This window comes from Bos grunniens, chromosome 4 (genome assembly GCF_055505025.1).
Source record: "Bos grunniens cultivar Pamir isolate PY7600 chromosome 4, Bosgru_T2T1.0, whole genome shotgun sequence".
In the NCBI taxonomy this organism is placed as follows: Eukaryota; Metazoa; Chordata; class Mammalia; order Artiodactyla; family Bovidae; genus Bos; species Bos grunniens.
Genome location: NC_141168.1, coordinates 33,934,957 through 33,956,209, shown reverse-complemented (window position 1 = coordinate 33,956,209; position 21,253 = coordinate 33,934,957). Strand labels below are relative to the sequence as shown.

Sequence of the window (21,253 nt, the reverse complement as noted above, 5' to 3'; positions counted from 1 at the left end):
TGCAATCATCTCAGTCCCCAGTCAATCCTTGCTTAACAAGCACCTTGACTTCTTGCCAGCCTCAATCCCAATTCTTGACCAGTAACTTTTATACTATTGCAGGTCTTAGCGATAAATGCCTCCCCCATTTTGTAATCTGGTGGAATACAATTCAAGTGCTTCTTGAACTTGTGTCTTCCGGGCTCTAGTCCTCATTGTAGCTCAAATAAAACTCTCTTCTATTTCTTGATATAACTTGTTTATTGATTATCTGCAAGGACCTTAAAAAGAAAGAAGCCAGAGTTCCAGTCCCACCAGAGTTACCCTTTGGCAATTCATACGCGCAACAACCCAGGTGTTACTCTCTTTCTGGGTATAGCTGTGGCTATGCAATGGATGGAAATGGACACAGTGTTCTTCTGCCCGAGAAAACTCTGGATGCCTGCCTGAAATTTTGGTTATATTTGAGGAAACCACAGCTCTGGGGCTTCCCTGGTGGCTAAGATGGTAAAGAATCTGCCTGCAATGTGGGAGTCTTGAGTTTGATCCCTGGGTTGGGAAGATCCTGTGGAGGAGGGCATGGCAACCCACTCCAGTATTCTTGCCTGGAAAATTCCTATGGACAAAGGAGCCTGGTGGGCTACAGTTCATGGGGTGGCAAATAGTTGGACATGACTGAGAGACTAAGCACACACCACAGCTCTGGCCGAGGACTAAAATGAAGACCCACTAGAAGATCCAAATCTTCATCTGAACACTGAGAAATTAAACAAAGAGTTTATGGTGAAAAGCCTCTGGCTACAGTTCACCATAAAATCCCAGGTGAGATCCTCCAAGAAGCAAAAGGTTCATTAAGTTAACCAACTATCATATTAATTGTATCCTGTTTTTTTTTTTTTTTTTTGAGAAAAAGTATTCTTCCAGGAATGTACTGAACTCTGTATGTAAATAAATATAAACTTCCAGGACTTAAATGCGATTGACATGAAACAGCATACTACAACTAAACTTTACCAGCACACGTACATACACAAAATATACCTGGATTATATATTAAATAAAGAAAATAAATATAAAATATGTAAGTATATTCATATAGAAAGAGAATATATATTTATATGTGAATAAATAAGTAGATTGGTAGATAGATAAATAGATGATAGATTGAGTCTGTGCACAGAGGCTCCTGATTTTAAGGCTTTCTAACTTTAACCCACAATGGCTAATGTACAGTGTTCAGGTAACACATCTCAGAAATGGCTGTGACTGCTATAAAGTTGTGAAATGTGAGTTACAATGTGTTTGATGTTCTCGCCCTTCTGATGGCTTCTCTTCCACACTTGGGCTATTGCAATGACTGCAAAGACCTATTTTCCAAGGACTGAACCTCTGAAGCCTCTCACTCCATTGCCCTCCCCGGGACTATCAGATCCACAGTGGCTTGTCCTCTAAATCAGTTCTGCATTGCTCTCAGTAACACAGAATGGGTTTCCATCCTGTTGCCCATACAAACCTCAACAGCAACTTGACTACTCTCTCAAGGTGGTTTTTGTACTTCTTGGGTAAATGACAATACTTTTAATTGTGAGAATAAAACTAGCAGAGACCACAAGATCCACCTATCCTTTTTAACAGGATAATTTTGATTTCAACAGTCCTAGTAATCTAAAAAAAGTGACTAGTTATGTGACTTTGGGGCCACATAAGAGGAGAGTTAAGAGTAAATTTTGCTACTCTTGGGTTATTCTGGCAGTCTAGTCTAGATCTGATAATTGAGATCACATAGAACACCATACAGGCCCCTGAGCAAACCTTGTTTCTAAACAGATGTTCTCAGAAGTTTCTTTTGTAGTTAACTCTTGCTTAGTATTTCAGGTATAAGCTCCTCCACTAGGCAATCAACATTCCCTGTGATCACACCCCACTCAATCTGCTCAAATTTAATTCATGTTGTTTTTATAGCACATAACATCTGCTTCTTTCATTCTTGTCTCCACCCTCTTTGACATCATTTTTTTTTTCCAGCCAGTCATTCTGGATTAACTACACATCTCTAGGAAACCTTCTCCGCTTACTCCAGTCCATGTGAAACACTTTCTGTGAACTTTCAGTGCATTTCTAGTTTATATACACACTTCTTGCTACGCAAGCCAAAGTTTTCTTCTTAAGTGGAAACTCACCTAAGCAATCATCAATCTCCATCACAATTCTTATAAAAATTGCAGCATTCCTATTTTTATTCAGGGAAAAAACAAGATCAAGGGTCACTTTCTTACTATTTATATGTGTTCCTGAACAAACACATATAATAAACACAGAGATTTGAAACGTATTACATGACTGTAATCAATTTCAGAAGCAACAGTATATTTCATTATATTAACTCTGTGTATTTAACTTAGTGTTCAGAGGCTGTGGATATTAGTAAGAACCAGCAGTGACAACCAAAATACATTCAGAACCCAATTTTGTGTGTGGCAAGCTTTCTTGAAAAATTTAAAGCTGAAATACTATTTTTTGAGACAAGAACAAGACATGGAAGAACACACTGTACAGATAACCTACATCAAATGATTACTAAGAATACAAGGATAATTCCAGAACTTGACTTTCTGTACCTTAGACTGGACTCCTGAAAGGCTACAAATGGAGTCTTATATAAGTAGAAACATAGAAGGCACATACAGTGTGACATTCCAGTTCAAGGCATGTGTTACTTTTTTTGGGGGGGGGGTATATCCTGCAATAGAGCAATTAAAAAAAAAAAATCTTCCCTTTCAACTCTGCAAGGAGACACTTGGGGAGTTCCCTGCGCCCGGGAGGACCATGGCTGAGCTTAAAGTTACTCCAGGCAGCTGTGCACAGCAGGAGAGTTCGATTGGAGTCCGGGGCAGGGGCAAGGGTCTAACTGTTCACAGTCACGGCCGGAGATTATTTGCAGTCAACCGCCCCGAAGGAAATGTGGTCTGGAACTACTTTGGAGATTTGAAAAATGAAAAGAAATGGGAACCCAAGTTACCCAGAGGGCCCCCACCTCTTTCTGAGTGTACCAACTTAGCATACGCAGAGAGGACAACAATCAAATGAAAAACATTTCCAGGGGTGAACCCCAAAGCTCAGTCTCTAGCTGCGCCGGACAATGGGAGTTGGGCTTCCTCTTCTCCAAAGGGATGAAGGAGTCTTAATGAAGAGGCATTTTCTCCGGCGAAGATTCTAAACCCCAGCGGGTTCCACAAATTCCGGGGCAGCGAAGCTTCTGGCACGGGGCGGAGGGAGGCGGGGGCGCTCTGCTAATCGCCACTCTGGGACCCGGCCCCTGAGCCGCAGCCGCGCCCCTCCGCCCCCCGCGCGCGACCCCGCTCTGCCGCACGCTCCCAGCGGCGCGACGCCCCCGCCCGTGCCCGCGCCCCCGCCGCGCGCACAGCCCGGCCGGAGCGCGCACCCTGCACACAGGCGCCGCCGCGCTCCAAGCGCTCAGATCGCGGCCGCCGCCGGCCAGCGAGACCGAGTCTTGGACGCCCGACATGCGCCTCGGCTAGCGACTCCCCCGCCCGCGAGCACCGTGCGTCCTCTCCTCGGTTATTTCTCTCCTTCCCTCTCTTACACACGCACAGACACACGCGCGCGCGCTCACACGCACAACCTCGCACCAGTCCATCCCCCGGAGGAGAAAACATTTCCTTGGCGCCCCCTCCCTCTCCATTCAGACCCGCAGAGGAGCCGCGCGGTGGGAACCCCCAGATCGTCTGGAAATGCTAATCCTAAAGCGCTTCCTCGCCTGCATTCAGCTCCTCTGTGTTTGCCGCCTGGGTGAGTGATAACATTAACATTTCCCCTCCGGGATCGTCTGGGACACGGGTCGGGGGTTTTCAGAACCTTCGGTACTTGCTGCCGCGCCGCCATCTAGCAGGGAGGACAGAGGGACGGCGGACTGGGGCGCCCACCGCGGTGGTCGCGGCGGCACGGCGGGTGTCAGTGGCGCGGGAGGATGCGCCCCCTTCCCACCTCGCACCTCCGCTGCGGTCCACCTGCGAGCAGGAATGGTGCTCCCGACGCCGAGAGAGGGGGCTTGCCCATCGCGCTCCTTGTCCTCGCAGCTCGTCTCTCTCCTCTTTGCAAAGTGCAGAAAGAGCCTCTTCGATACACATTTTTAAAAAAGATAAATGCAGTCGTGCTGCGGGGCTACGTAGTGTATAGCATTCTTGCTGTTAAGTTCACGCTATGGATATTTGGGGGTTGAATGAGAAATACACGTGTCTGTTGCGAATTAAACACACGCACGCACACACAAACACCCGAAAGGTAGTAAGAGGAGCAGGCATCAACCTGACTTTTCCGTGTTTTTCTGTACTTTTAATTTCGTCACATTCAAGTCTGGGCATTACTTAAAAAAAAAAAAGTTTTAATCAAAATTTCCGTCAACGTTCTGCCACTGCTGCCAACGTCAGATAGATAGGTTGATACTTATTGGGATTCATCTTAAACCCACCACCTTCCAGGTTACACCTTTAATATTGAAACTGCCTTCTGAAAAAGCCAGGTAGAATACTTACCTGGAATGCAGATCCAAGTGTTCCTAGCATTTTCTGCGAGAATTATAAAACTAGATTTTTGTATTCTGTTAACGAAATGTCTTTTTTCCTTCGTGAAGATGTTCTATTATGATGGAATATAATAGATTTGGAGGCATTAACCTGAAAGGTAGACGATGTACCCCTGTTTGTGAGTACCGGTACTTGACTTGTTTTTCAGTTAGAGGATCCTAATTTGTTTTCTAGGTTGCTCATAATGAAATAGATATTAACCTATGTTTTTCACCCAAGAGATGGTGCTGCTCTTGGCATGGTGATCTTTACAAAAAGAAATAATTTCCATGTTCTAACTAATGGAAATTTCATTGTAAATATGGTGATAGTTGCCAATAGCATGCCAGATACATGGACATGATTTAAATTCTAAAAGCTTTAGGAAAGTGCTCAGGGATGATGTGATGCACATGGTTGACATTTCAAGACTTGCAGGGAATCTGGTCCTGGTTTTCTCTAAAACCATACAATTGATTCTGGTGAGGGAAAGACATTTTTTGAAAGTGCTGCGGTCATCGAATACACACCTGTTGAATTAACGTTTCTGTTATAGATCTGTGTTAACAATAAAGCTAGATTCTCCTGGTACTTAAAATCTCACTGTAATATAAAAATAAACTAGAGAATATTTATTTGTATGCCACCTAAACCACATGCCCTGAGTATATTGTGAAGTTTTAAAATTGAGATATAATTTGCATGGCATAATTCATCTTTTTAAATTGTTGAGTTCAGTGGGTATTAGTATATTCACAAAGTTGTGCAGCCTTCCTCATCTACTTATAAAACATTGTAATCAGCCCCCAGAGAAACGTCCATGAACAATCATTCCTCATTCTCTCTGACCCTAGCTCTGGCAATCACTAATCTACTTTCTTTTTCTATGGATGTATCTATTCTGAGCATTTATATAAATAGGACCATATGATATGTGGCCTCTGGTGTCTGGCTTCATTCACATAGCATAGTGTTTTCAAGATTCATTCATGTTGTAGCGTGTATGAGTACTTCATTCCCTTTTGTGGCTGAATCCTATTGCATTTCAATACACCATGTTTTGCAAAGGCTTTTCTCAGTAAAGCATTATTAGTAGTAGCCTGTTGCTTGGTGTTTATAGATTTCAGCTTATTGTACATTTTCTTTAATGCTTTGATGATATAAAATTTAACTGGAAAGAATTAAATGAGTTATTTAAGAATATCACAAGTTTATGTGATAATATTGAATGTGAGCTTGCATTAGAACTCAGAATGAGTGTTTTGAGAGTGGCAGGTAAACACTTTCATATCCCTTCCCACTTTAACAAAGTTGGCATTTTACATTGTTGCTTACATGGCTTTGGGGCCATGGCTACCTTAGACGGAATGAATATTTGATCTCAGGATAGCACATTTTGAAAAACGAGAGCACATTAGCTACAAATAAGTTTGGTCTCCACTTCAATTATTTTCCTCTCAGCGTCCACTAGCGAATTTGTGGATGTGTTTTATTACTCATCTTTAAAGTCTTTGGAGCCAATGAGAGGACTGGCATGTGTCGTATATGCTCAGGAAGGTCCACCCACTGAGACTTGCTGTGCAGGTTGACGGCTCCAATCCTTACCATTATCCAGAACAAGATGTAGAATTCATAAGGTGTTCATTGTTAGCGATTTAGAATGTCATAATGACCTTATCCAGAGAAGGCAATGGCACCCCACTCCAGTAATCTTGCCTGAAAAATCCCATGGACGGAGGAGCCTGGTAGCCTGCAATCCACGGGGTCGCTGAGGGTTGGACATGACTGAGCGACTTCACTTTCACTTTTCACTTTCATGCATTGGAGAAGGAAATGGCAACCCACTCCAGTGTTCTTGCCTGGAGAATCCCAGGGACAGGAGAGCCTGGTGGGCTCCTGTCTACAGGATCACACAGAGTCGGACACGACTGAAGTGACTTAGCAACAATGACCTTAGCACTTTTGTCTCCAGAATGTCCTGATATTTTGAATTGGACATAGGGACCAATTGCTTATTTTAAATAACTCTCCAAACAGAAAACTCTTCATCAGATTATTTGGAGTAAAACGAATTCTTTCTTTCGAAATTACTACTAGAGATCATTTTAGTTCAGATGGTAAAGAATCTGCCTGTAATGTAGGAGACCCAGGTTCGATCCCTGGGTCAAGAAGATCCCCTGGAGAAGGGAGTGGCTACCATTTCCAGTATTCTTGCCTGGAGAATCCTATGGACAGAGGAGCCTGGCGGGCTACAGTCAGTCCATAGGATCGCAAAGAGTTGGACATGACTGAGCAACACTTTCACTTTCATGGGTTTTGGGGGGGAGGGGGAGTAAGTGGGGGCTTTAAAACTATCTGTGAGTTCATCTATTTGTATAATCATATCAAGATTGGCCTGAGGCCTCAAATGTTTTTGCCAAAATTAGTTAGATCACAGTTCTTAAACTTTAGGGCACATCAGAGTCACCAGGAGAGCTTGTTAGAGCACACATTGTGGGGGCCCACCCCGAAGAGTTTCTGATTCAGTAGGTCTGGGGTGGGGCCAAGTATCTCAATGTCTAACAAATCCCCATGATATACAGGTGCTACCAGTCCAGGTCCACACTTTGACAGCTGCAGAGCTAGTTTGACATTTAAATGTCCATAAAGTTTCTGGACTATTAACAGTTTTTCACTGTGGACTTGATTTCTGATACCTGACAATATTATTTTTAAAAAAATCACATGAGGAACACAATATGTAATGTTATTCAACTGAAGATGATTCTTTATCCAAGAGGCAGAAAATAAAGATGACTCCAAGTTAATTCCCTAAGTGAATTTGGACGTTCTCTAAAATAATTGAGAGGCTTTCTATGAGGTGGAGAACTAATGTAATGATTGTATAACTCTATTATTTAATTATGACCCACCAAACAGGTAATGGGAAAATCTACAGTCGCTTCCTGTAAGGAGGCTTAACTATGAGTCATGGAGGAGAAGTAGGTATGTGAGGAGCGTCTTAAGGAGGAATAGTTTCTTTCAACTAATGAGAATTCAGAATCTTTGAATTAAGTGAGTTATAGCCATGCAAGGTACACTAAACTAAAATGTTTAAATAGTACTGTTAAATTTGAATCAAATTCTGAACTTTTACGTCATGTATTACTGCTTTAAGGGCCACATTAACTACAAATTATACCCAGTTCCTCTGCAAGAATTAATTGCTTAATTTATCTTGAGTGTGAAATCAGTACAATCCAGTATGTTGTGGCTCTCAGCTTGGTCTATTTATCTTCAGAAGACAGATTGTAACCAGGGACAGAAAATATTCTTGCCTTTCCTCTCCCAATAATAACTAGTCTCCATTCAAAAAATTAATTACTTTTGATTTGCAGAGTAGTAATTTTCTTTATTTCATCTCTCTCTCCTTTTTATGTAGACTATAGACTATTCACTTATGTTCACATGTCTGCACTAGACGTTTGGGAACTTGCTGATAATTTTATGTTGTGGGAATTTTGCTTCTGGCAAAAATACAGATTTTTCTGGAAGCATGAACTGCATTTCTTCATTCCGCTGACTCTGAGGAGATTTGAGTTTTGTCTTACCTGGTAGCATTGCTTGACTACTGACTCGCCAACTGTTTAGACTGTTGTATGGAAATGAACCTCCCTCCTTCAGGACGAGAGGACCTCAGAGGAAGAGTTTGATTGAGAAGATGAGCTTGTGTTTTAGTTCTGTTTACCATGTACTCAGAGCTTGCCAGGTGCAGACCCAGTGCTGAACAAGTTACATAGATTTGCTCATTTCACTCTTCCCCAAACTTTTTCAGATAGGTGTTTCATTTTACACATCTTTCAACTGAGGGAACTGAAGCACAGAGAAGTCAGATGACTTACCAAATGTCACACAGCCTGTCTCAGTCTGTGTGTTCTAACTCTCAAGTGTGAGACTCCTTTCATTCCTGGGAGATCAGTTTGCTGTTTGGAATTTACTAATTCATTTCATATAAGAGGTGATGCTACATTTCACGTTCCCATTTACTTTCTTGCAGATCTCCATTCATGACTTTTTCCATGTGCTCCCATATTACTTTCTGTCTCCCTCTTTTTTTAAAAGAAGGCATAATTTATCATTTCTAATGTACCATTGGAAAGTTTTGACAAATGCATGTAGTCAGGTAACAACCACCGTGATCCAAATATGGAAATTCCCATCCATACTGTTTTATTTATTTATTTTAATATATATTTATTTTTGCTTGCATCAGGTCTTAGTTGCAGCAAGTGGGCTTCTCCTTCGTTGCAGTCGCTTAGTTGCCCTGCAGCATGTGGTATCTTAGTTCCCTGACCAGGGGTTGAACCCGCGTCCCTTGCATTGGACAGTGGATTCTTAATCACTGGACCACCAGGGAACTCCCCATACTATTTTAACTACTCCTCCATTGCAAGTTTCCTAAGTACCTGGCATCTGGTAGGCACTGATAATTAAGCAGCACATCAGTGTCCAAAGTCTTAATACTCATTACCTTCAGTCCAGCTGATCTGAATCAGTCCCCACGTTGAACACCTCCTTTAAGTCTCACTTTGAAGATATTTTCTTCTTTTAGAACTAGTTGAGAATAAGTCTTCCAAAAATCTCTCTTAATGTGTTAAATATCTTAACTTTAAAACATTTTAAAATGTTTCCCACTTCATGAAGTGAGAATGATAAAAGTCAGAACCAGTTTTAACTAGACATAGGTACTTCCGATTATGCTTTAACATTTAATGTCTTGTTGGGAGTAATTCCTGGCAGCAGCCACAAGTTACAAAAGGAAATCAGTTTTTATCTGAGTTTGTAATTCTTTGGAGGCGTGTATAATGTCCATACAGGCATTAAGGGACAAATTATTTGATCATATGGCACAGTCCTAAAACACTTCTATTTTAGAACCATGCTATGCAGTGCCATGGCCACTAGGCGTAAGTGGCTGTTTAATTTGAAATTTATTGAAATGCATTGATTCAGTCCCTCATTCACGCCAGCCCCATTTCAAGTGCTTAGTGGGCATATGTAACTAGTGACTGCTGCATGGGGTAGTGCACACAGAGAATATTTCTATCTCTGCAGAAAGTCTATTAAACAGCGCTGCTTTAGAATCAAAAGTTGATCAAGTATTCGCTGCTTTAGAATCAAAAGTTGATAAAGTATTGATTGATAGTACTGATGAAATGTCAACTCAGCTAAAAAGACTCCTAGAGTCATTAAAATTATTTGAAATGTAGACATGTTGATTATTTTTGGCCTGTGCTGTGTCAGCCATACAAAAATCACAGAGACATTCTGGTGGCTGGAAATAGAGCAGCCATAGATGAAGGAAGTTAAAGGGCCACTTTGTGGCCTTTAGGGACTGGTTACTGGGAGAGAAAGAGATGAGCTGATGTCCCAGGAGTGAGAGCTGCCACAACTCCTTTTCTGCATTTGTTCTAACATTCACTGTGTTGCTTTGCATGCCTCTGCCTGTCTCCCCTAGACAAGCTAGGCAAGCTTCTTGAGAGCAAAGACTGTGTTTCATTCGCCCTTTGACTTAGCTTTCTTGGACTTAGCACCTGTAATGGGTGCTTAATAAATCTTTAATGCAGAAGGTCATAGAGAGACAGTACTGTGAGGCTTCTTAGTAATAGCTTTTTGCTGTTGAGATCAGCCAGTTTCCTCTGGCATTTCCTTCTTTTTGATTCTGATTTCAATTTGAAGTTAGGTCAGCCTTGATCTTTAGCCATCCATCTTTAACGCCACTCCTGGCACCAGACCTTCCTTTTCTTTGGTTCTCCCAGAAATGCACCTAAGCATCACCTAGATCCTGACACTATCTGTGAATAAGAAATACAGCCCGCATGACAGATGCTGCAGGTGTAGTGGCAGAAGCAATTTTGAGTGAGCATTTAATAATTCTAGGTGAGTTGGCAGCAATGAAGCTCGGATATGTCCTGGGAGCAGGGCATCAAGCCAGTGTGTGTGTGTGTGTGTGCACGCACGCGTGTGCACCACTCACATGCTTACCTGTTAGGGAGACAGGGCAGTGGGGGTGAGGGATGGTCAGTAGTCAGTAATGAAAAATGCAGTATCTTGATCCCATGAAGACAGTATTCTTAGTTAATCAGAAACCATCATGTTGGATGAAGTCTTCTCTGGTCAAGCTGGCCCTAAGAGGTAGTGGCCCAAGTCAGTTCTGGAATGCAGATCAATGACAGGAAGTGCAGTCACCTTGTGTCAATATTCGTGCTTTAGCAATCTGTCTGTTTTGTCATTAATCCCAGAGGTGATGTATTGCACCTAGTTCAGCCCTGCACAGAGCAGATATTCCACGAATATTTGAATTTAGTTGAATTCAAGTGGAACAGGGCATGGAATGAGTTACAAATTTTCACAAGAGTCAAAAACAGAAAAAGAGATTTGCTCTTTGATTAGGATCTTTGCTGTATTTTCTTCTCACTCACCTTTTTTTTTTATTGGCTTCTGTTTCCTTTATACCCTACTTCCTTTGAGCAAGAATTTAAAGGTGAAAAGAAATTCAACATAGCTCAGCACTGTGATAAAGAGTTTGATAGGAAGGAAATTGATACTATTTGATATCCTTATTTAAAAATATTTTTGATGTGTTAATATAATTTTGGGAATTTGGTAGTTAACGTAATTTTTAAATTATGTATTAACATTTCTTTCTGCCTAAAAATTCTAATATGTTAACATGGGAAGAGTGTCTTTTTTTATTGTTTCTGATACTTCCACACAGATACTAGAGTAAATGTGATTAATCAGAGTCCTGGTTAATAGGAACTTTCTGGTTTCATTCAATAAGCAAGTATTATTTATGTACACATTGACAAAAGTAAATTTTTTACAAGTTTCCTTGGAAATATTGTCTTTACATATTTGAAAAAAATGATTTATTAATTAGCAAGAAAGAAGGATTTTCTATTAAAATATTCATAAACAGTGTCCACTGGTACCTTTCCATTCTTGGAGAATCGTTCTAGCCTTCCCCACTTAAGTTCACAATTTTTCTGTTCTTTGACCATCACTGACCAAACTGCTTGTTTTTTGATGCCGAGAGCGCTAACGTATTTATTTAAAGATGGGTCTTCATACTAGACCTTTTGTTTGAGCTGATTAACTTAGTACCTTGAGCAGGAATAAAAGAAAATGTTGCTGTTTAGAATGCCCTCTTTTTGCAGAGATCCTGGTCACCACTAGAGTCCCAGTTATGTGTTTGGAATAACAAAATGCTGGCCAGATATAAGGAACTTTCTGGATTATCTCACAGTTTTCAGTCACCTGGTCAGCAAATTAAAAATCATTTCTGTAATGACGTTTTTGCCCTTGCATTCTGACACTGCATCTTCTTGAATAGGACTCCTAAGTGTGGCAACTCACCTGGCACACAGAATTGTGCAGAATCTTGGTCTGCCTGTTGGAGTGCACTGCACACATGATCTCCTCATCATGTTTGTTTTGGTGTGATAGAAGGTTGATAACCCTTGGTCTAGGTCAGTGGTTCTCAGTCATGGCTGTACTTTGAAATTGTCTGGTGTTAACGGGTCGAATGTTTATTTTCCCCCAACATTCTTCTTATGTTGAAAGCCTAACCCCTCAGTATGATGGTATTTGGAGGTGGGACCTTGGAGAGATCATTTGTTTTAGATGACATCATGAAAGTGGAATCCCGTTGATGAGATTAAGGCCCTCATAAGAAATGAGAGACCAGAGCGCTTTCTTTCTACCTAGTGAGAACACAGAGAGAAGGCAGCTGTCTGTAAGCCAGGAAAAGCACTTTCTCCAGGAACCAAATCTTCTAGCCCCTCGCACTTGAATTACTCAGTCTCCAAAACTGTAAGAAATAAATATTTAAACCATTCAATCTATGGTATTTTTATAGCAGCCTGAGCTGACTGTATACTAGGGGAACTTTGAAAACATACTGATATCTGGGCCCTACCCTGGATCAAGTACATGTGAGAGTGTGGGCCCCAGACATGAGTATTGTCTTAAAACTCCCCAGATAGATTACAGAGTATGGCTGGTGTTTAAAATGACAGATCTGGGTCAACCTCGTGATACTACTAAATCTTAGTTCATTTTCCTTAAGGTAGCTATGTTGGCAAGTTTCATGCCATCCTAAAACAAAGCTAGTGCCACAGGACAAAGGCCCTGGAAAACTTCCCATCCCTCCCCCCTCTTCTTAAGGCAGTTTCAGTTTCAGAGTAACCCTAGGCGGAGGAGTATGGACTATAGTGGTTGACCTCATAGTCTTTGAAGTCCAGAGGAACTTCAGGAGGCCAGACAGTCTTGGAGTTGGTCCAGAGATTCAAGTCTGTCAGCAGATGGGAGGATTACTGAACCACTTGGAGATGGGAGACTCGGGTGCGTTTATCAGGGCATGGACACATAGTATTGTTTGTTTTGTCAATAATACGTATTCTTACTGTTTAATTCAGTGGTTTGTTTTCTTTCTCCATGCATAATTTGTTAGAGTCAGGGTTATTGTTTTCTCTTATCTAGTAGATACAAGATCTAGCTGTATCTTTTCATTTCAGCAATTTATTTTGTGGGTGTGTTTTTTATATTACATTTTCATTATTTGCCAGGTCTAGGCTGTTTGTTTTTACCATATTTGAAAAGCACTAATAACCCCATTTTAAAGTTAACAAAGAACATTTTTAGATGGTCCAAATAACTGTTTTAATATTTTTAATCTTAAATGACTAAATGGTGAGAACACAAGCACATATCAATTCATTGAATCTTTACTGAGCACACTGTTTGTAATAAATATTCTCCTAGAGAGAATATTCCTCTAGCATCTGTTAAACCTTTGGAAGAGAGAAAGATCCATACATAAGTAGCTCTCATACTTGGCAGAGTTTGTAGAATATGAAAGTGTGAGTTGTGTGAGAGTGTAGACTAAACTCACCTCTGGGAACAGTTCTAAGAGGAGATGGGGTTGGTGGAGATCCTGAAGGGTGAAAGGATAGGTCTTCAAGGGTCACTGTTTGGGAGGGTATTAGTGGTAAAAAGGATGGCATGCACAGAAGCATGGAATGAAAATAATAACGTGATGTTTTGAGGGAGGAACAAATTGGGAAGGGTGTGTATTAGTGGAATAGTTTCAAATGGTAGGTAGGATTTTGGAATTTATCCCATATATGAGGGGGAGCTATTGAAGTGTTTTGAGCAGTGGAATGACTCGAGTAGGTCTCTTTTCTTTAGGAAGATGACTTCAGTATATCAGTGTAGGGTGGATTGATGCGGAGTGAGACTAGGAATCAGGAAGCTCAGGTAAAAGACTGTTACCCTGTGTAATGGTGGAAATGTGATAGATCATTTGGAGGTATAATAAGACCCTCCTCTTTATATAGTAATTGAATGTTTAAAAGTATTTCAAATACATTGCCTCCTATGACATGTGTCATTGGTATGATGGCTCGGACTTGATGTCATTCTTACTTACTCTGGAGAGCAAGTCCTTGGTGGTCCTCGGTGGAATGTCCTCTCTGGAAAGGTGAAGATGTAGCTAGGACCGTTTAAAGTCAGAGAAATACCAGGGAAGGAGAAATGGAGGCAGCAAATACATACAGTTCTATAGAGTTTGATAATTGGAAGAAAGAGACATAGAGGAAGATAGTGTGAAGACTGCTTATTTATTGACTAGTAGAACAACAAATTGGTTACCTCAAGACGGAGGAATTGATGGTAAACATTTCCTCAGAACTGATTAACTCAGCGCCTCGAGAAGTAATAAGAAGAAATAGTGCTGCTAAAAACGATCTATTTTTATTGATTTTAGTCACAACTCTTAAAAAAGCTTTTTTTTTTTTTTTAAGGATAGGAGGGATTTGAGTATATTCATGGTGTCAGGTTAACTTTAGTGTCTTATCAAAACTCTCTACTTCATTCACCTTTAAAATCCTTGTGTTTGGCCTTTTTAAAATGAGCACAGGTACATTGTGACATTTCAGTCAGCTGTCTGCCAGTAAGTAGGCTTTCTTAATATCCATGATTTCGGATTACTTGAAGGCTATCACATTCCTATCACATAAGCTGATACCTTTGTATACTGCTGGCAGCTGGTGTTTTACATAAAAACAGTGCAGTGGGAAAATGATCCAGAAAATAGTCTTCCTAGAATTTGTTTTAAAGTTGATTTTAGCAATCTTTTTCTTTCAAATCATGAAAGATGGAATAGGATTTTATCTATTGTATATCTCTTAAGATGTATTAAGAATGCATGAAGTGGTAAATTAATGAATCATGAAGTTTCAGAAAAGGATAAAATGGCAGCTATCAAGGATAGAAATGTAAGCATATTTTCCTTGTGTAATGAAAAAATACAGCTATATTATGTTGTATGAGTTGAATGCAAGGCTTTTGTATTTAAAATGTATGGCTAAATGAATTCATGAGTAATATTTGGGTACAGTCAAGTTTCCTTGGCTTTCAGAGTGGGGAAATGACATTTAGTATATATAATACTTTATTATATAAATATATTTATAAGTATATATGCATATATTATGTTTGTGTGTGTGTGCATGCTCACTTGCTCAGTCATGCCTGACTCTTTGTGACTGCATGGACTGTAGCCCGATACTGGAGTGAGTCACCACTTCCTACTCCAGGGGATCTTCCCTACCCAGGGGTCAAACCCAGGTCTCTTGTGTCTCTGGCATTGGCAGGTGGATTCTATACCACTGCACCACCTGGGAAGCCATATATTGTGTAGATATGCATATACACATGATAAATAAATATGGATATATACTATACACACACACACATGCATGTTTTCTTGCTTCTCAAAACTGATACTGACTTGTTAAGCATTCAAAGATGATATCTTTGGGAAAAATCATTAAGTATAATGAAAGGAATTGTCCAGGATATTTTAAGCCTGACTTTTCCTTCCTCCTGTGTAAAGAAAGGAGAGGAAGAAGGTCTGTCTTTTCCTGTGACCTGAATACAGTGCTGTTCTCCAAAGGGGTTGAGTCCGGTTGTGATCAATGGAGCTCATTTCACCAACCTCACTGAACAGCCACTGTGTGCTTATCGCTGTGCTTGACTTCAGTAGTTTTTCTCTTTGAGGAGTTAATCTGATTACAGATATAAAACATAACCTAGTGGGAGCATATTAGAATAGAGAATAATGAAATACATGTTAGATTGTATGAATCAGATTTTAAGTCTGTGAAAGTCATTTAAAAATACAAAATAAAGATGTGAATTCATTTTAAAAAACGTCTCTGTGAGCAAATGAGCAGCAGTTCCTCTTTTTTGAACATGGAGCATTTACTGTTTCATTCAGTAATTTTAAGCTTTTTTTGTGTTCCCTTCAATATTCTACTCTACCACATTCAAAATAAGTAGCAAAATATATAGGCAAAATGTGTGGGTTAAAACACTCTTGTATGTTCTCTTCAACATTACTTACTGCTAGGAAAATGTCACGTAATTTACATAGTTAAGTCTGTCCCAGTTGAGGGTAACTTTTTGGTGGTGGCAGCTGCTATTCTGTGACAAAGGTAAACACTTGGTGCTACAATTCAAAGAAAGAATTGATATGCATATGATTCTTAGTTAAAAGTCTATCAGAATGGGACAGGAATTTTGGACATAGATAGCAGTGCTATCTGCTAAATGGATTCCTGGAAAGAAGCACAAAGAATGAAGTCATGTTAAATTAGCCAGTATGGTTAGTGCATGTTGTCCTGAAATCCGTTATGAAGCAGTACAACCTGGGCATCATCCATCCTGCAAGAGAATATCCCATAATGCTTCTCTCTTGCCTGTGGTTCCAACTTATTTTCTTGCTAACTTTTCATTACATTTTAGTCATTTAGTATTCTTGGCAGAAGAGATCAAGAACACACAAGATGCTTCTTTGTTCCTCAATAGTTTATTCAGAATTTTACCCCAACCCCCTCCATCCCCCTCCAAAATGACTGAACATCCGTATAAAAGTATTCCGGTTCTGTACTTCCCAGGAACTTTTCAAGGTGGCTGTTTTCTCCTCTTCTCCCCCTTTCCTCCCCTCTCTACTCCATGTTTTAAAATTAGAATTTTATAGCATCTATTTGAAAAAATAAAAGAACTGTTAGTTTTTACAAACATGATAAGAGATTAAGTTATATTCAACACAATAGCTTTCAAGCAAGTGAAGGTAAGAAAATGTTTAGCCAAATACTCTCTCTGCTAATGATAATGGCATATAAACCCTTTTACTGGGAGAGGGGTTGGGTCTTTTCTGAATACTGGCGGAGAATGCGTACTTCCACATTGTGAGTTTTCCCTTTTCATACATGGGGAGTGCTGACTTTTTAAAACATGAGGCTTTGAGACTGTCATACACAGTCTGCTGGAGATTTGTTTGGGTGATTGCATTGCTGGAGAAAACTCACTGAAAGTAGGTCATCAAGAAAAGATTGATATAGACTTTTTGTGTGAAAGTAATTATGCTTGTTTATTGCATTCTGCTACATTCTAGTATGCCAGACTATGCAGTGCCAGTGAGAAAATATGTTCTCATCATCCCACTTAGGATTTGTAGTCTGCCGTTTAAGTTGCCGCTGATTGAACTTCTTAAGATTCTTATACCATACTCAATAACAAAAGAATGAAAAGTTTTTGCATATTGCCTATGTTCTTGCAGCACCACCTATAAATTCCAGACACATATATTGGTTGATCAAAACATATCTGGAAAGTTCCACCATATTAAATCTCTCTCTCTCTCTCAGGCATGCATGCTTACACACACATAAATGCACACATACATGGGCCATGAATATAGCAACAAACACATCTCTTATTAATTTAGTAAATCCTCACCAAAATGCATACAGTTCAATAAACACACTATAGTCATTACTTACATGACATAAATCATTGCTTGTCGAAGGCCAGTGTTAAAAAGGCCTTTTGCAAGTTTAGAAACTTGAATCACAGGAGAAAGATTTTCCTCTTACTACTGTGTTTCTATAATTCTCAGGAAGAAATCCTCCTGCATCTAACCTCAGTAATGAAACAGGATATAGGAATGAGGGTTTCCATCCCTGGAAACCATTGAGAAAACAATAGAACAGATTTTGTGTTGTTTTTATTGTTCCTACTCATTTTGGGGAAAGACCCGTAGGTTCATGTAACTCTTGATATCATATGGTGTCCTTAGGAAGACAAGCTGCTTCAAGACCTGAATTCAGGCTGCCTGTCCAGATTGTCCTGAACTTTCTCACCTGTAAGCCTTCATTTTGGCTCAGGGTTTTCCTTTTTCTTTGGTGGCTTGTTCCTGTCTGCATCCCTGGTTATTTTTCACCTCCACTGTGAAGCCTTCTCTGACATATCCCTGTTCTTGGGCAGAGACGGGGTACACATCACTCCCATTGTATTTCATGTGTTTTTGAGGCTCTTTCACTTGAAGGAGCCTGATATCAAGACTCTAGAGACCCCTGGCCCATATAGTAGGTGCTCAGTTAATACTTGTGGCATAAGTCAGTGAGTGAAATTCTTTCCAAAGCAGTCACCCTAAAAACAGAAAATATAACAGAATCTCTCTAGTCAAATGAAAGTATCGCCACCACCTCAACTCATTCAGTGCGCTCCTTGGCAGGGTAAGAAACTTGGGATTACATTCCTAGCATTAGGAATTAGAATTCAGTTCACCCTCAAATTCACTCAATCCCTCTTATTTAAAAACAAAAACAAACCAAAAATAGGTCAATCAAATCACATTCTCACTTTAATAGGTCCAAGAGTCTATATAGATTTTGGACTGAATTGGCAAACCATCGTGGACGACTTCCTAAGGGCTTTTTCCTCTTGGCATTCAGACTTTTAAGAAAGAAAATTAAGTGATTGGAATAGAGTACAATAGTGAATGCAGAAGAAGGGAAGAAAGATGACTGGCCAGAAACAGGAGAGAAAGAGAACTATAAGTTTCTTTATTCTAAGGAGCGGTGGGAGAATCTACTTTTTGGCCTGTACAGCGGATGCACCATTTCTGTGGCTAAGTTTTCCCTGTATTTCCTGTCAAGCCAGGGTTTTCACGAAACAAAAAGATACCGGATCCCTCTTGTTAACACCTCCTCGTCCCTCCAACACCCGAGCCAGTGCCAACCAAAAGCATTCCTCTCGGTTCTTTTTATCCTTTTTTTTTTTTTTAAACCAAGAACAAGATCTGAGATATGTGAGATCCTGTTTGATTCAGGCATGGAGAAAACACTGTATTTTACAGCCCCTGGTTACCTGTTGCTGTCAATAGCTGTATTGTCAGCCTTTTATCTTGGACCCAAAGCTTTAAAATATTTTTTGAGCAGCCTGAGTTTTTGATTTGTAGACTTACAGCTGTTTTTCTTGGAAAAGAAAAAGCCAGTGTTCTTCATACCTGAAAGTCTCTAAAAATGTGGAAATAGCAGAATTATGCCTTGCCACGCCTGAGGGGCTGTGAGGGACTTTGTAAAACTACGTTTTGTGACAAGAATCAGAGTATCTTTTCTTTGGGCTGCTGACCTTGTTTACAACATAGCTGGAGAAGACATGCAAAACACAAAGAGATTATGGAAACAAATAGATTGCTAAAAACAAAAATCTGTTGAGATGGGGTAAATGTTTGGTGACATACTATAGAAGTTAGTGTTCTGTTCAATAAAAATGGTTTACACACTTATGAGACTAACAGACACATAGAAACTATTTGCACATAGAATTGTTTAACTTCCCAATTCTACGAACAACAAGGGTAAAATCTAATTCAGGAAAACTTATCCTGGTTAGAGTAGGACAGAGGATCCACTAAAATATATAATCACTTGTACTGAAAAATAGTCATTAGTTTTAACTTAGGGTGAATTGCACTAATATTGAATAACAGGTGATTTAAGAAGTTATTTTAAAGTTTATGTTTTACTATGTCCAGGACAAAATGTAATCGTTAAAAATGAAGAAATGTAAAATTAAGAGAAAAACAGAATGTCTGAGGAAAATAATTACAATATTCAGATATTTAATTAAAAGACATTAAAAAAGAGTGCTTATTTAAATAAATAGTAATGCTTGATAGAATATTAACTAGGTTATTAAAAGTTTAAAAAGGTATTATTATATAATAGCTGGAAACAGCAATATTTGATCTGATGAAGAACTGACAAATAGCTATAAGTAATGACTAAGGCTCCCATGAGATTCCTTTGGGAAAGGTTTTAATACACAAGTACATAAGGAGTGAATTAATTTATTGAAGTTTTAAAATTCTGAGCACAGAGAGGAATTGTGTGGATTTAACATGAATTTCCATCCTGTTGTTTAAAGATGTTTTAATTATTTTGGTTATTTAAAATGAAGCCTGAGTTAAAAGTTCTGTGTGAGAATCCTCACACAAAATTCAGCCATTCATGTTATGGTTCATTGGAGGCAATGCTAGTCTTAAGGTTATGAGTGGTCTATGTTTTTGGAAAAGCTTACTGTGACTTTGGAAGCTTTTGATGAGAAATTATCTGTGCAAACCAGAAGGGGCAACATGATATTAGAAAATCTAGATGAGAGTTCTCTGAGTGTTTTGGAAGAACTTCCATCCAGAAACAAGTCTCTGTGCAAATGCTTACAGCTAACAGTCACATTTTTAGCAGCAGAATTTGGGGGGGGGGGGCATTATATACATTCATAATTAAATCATTTATTTTTTCTTTCATATTGTTAGCTTAACATATGATAATACAAATTAATCAGTAAATGTGTTTAAAATAATGGGTGTTTCTTAACATGCTGTTAGCTCTAACATTAAAAAAAGACTTCTGCTCCATTTCTTCCTTCCAGTTAAACTTGTGTAAAGTATTTCCTTCTCCCTTTGTTCCCCTCCCATTTACTCCTGGACCACTCTAAACAGGATTCCCTATCCACGACTCAGAAAACTGTCCTCATCAATTACATCAGTAATTGATGTAATTGGGTAGCCAACATGGCTACCCCCAATAGTCAAGGTCCCTGGTCCTCATTTTGTTGATCTTCATGCAGCTATTGACAGATATCACTTTGTTTTTCTGGTGACGTTTTGTTCACCTGACTTATAGAGCCCCAAGCCTTGATATCTCATTGATTACCTACTTCACTGGCAACCTCAAACACTTTTGATGGTTTCTTTTCATGTCCCGAACCTTTAAATATTGGAGTCTTCAAGACTCATTTCTTTGGATGCTGCACTATTTGCCTAGTGTGTGCAGTCGTGTCCAGTTGCCCACCAGGCTCCTCTGTCCATGGGATTTTCCAGGCAAGAACACTGGGGTGAGTCACCATTTCCTACTTCCCAACCCAGGGATCAAACCCAAGTCTCTTGCATCTCCTGCATTGGCAGGCAGCTTCTTTACCTTTGCATGTGTGTGCCTGTGTTCTCAGTTGCTTCCATCATGTCTGACTCTTTGCTATGGATTGTAGCCGGCCGGGTCCTTTGTCCATGGGATTCTCCAGGCAAGAATACTGGAGTGAGTTGCCATGCCCTCCTCCAGGGGATCTTCCTCACTCAGGGATTGAACCCACATTGCCTGTGTCTCCTGCATTGCAGGCAGATTCTTTACCCACTGAGCCACTTGGGGAGCATATTCTCTACCTGGGTGACTCCCAGATTTTAACTGTTTGTTGAGACATCTGTGGTACCAAACATTTTTGTTCTCATGTAACCATTATAG

The 21,253-nt window shown here is 39.8% G+C and overlaps 1 protein-coding gene across 5 annotated transcripts in view; it reads left to right on the top strand.

Moving 5' to 3' along the window:
• Nucleotides 1–3,655: 3,655 nt before the first annotated feature.
• Nucleotides 3,656–21,253, top strand: part of PTPRZ1 (protein tyrosine phosphatase receptor type Z1) — a 208,563-nt gene continuing 190,965 nt past the window's right edge. For 4 of the 5 annotated variants that reach the window (XM_086395877.1, XM_086395876.1, XM_086395874.1 and 1 more), the window contains exon 1: nt 3,656–3,789. In XM_086395877.1, coding sequence (XP_086252003.1) covers nt 3,732–3,789 — 58 coding nt within the window. In that variant the 5' untranslated portion in view covers nt 3,656–3,731. The remainder of the gene's footprint in view (nt 3,790–21,253) is intronic. The other variant, XM_086395875.1, reaches the window with a different exon arrangement.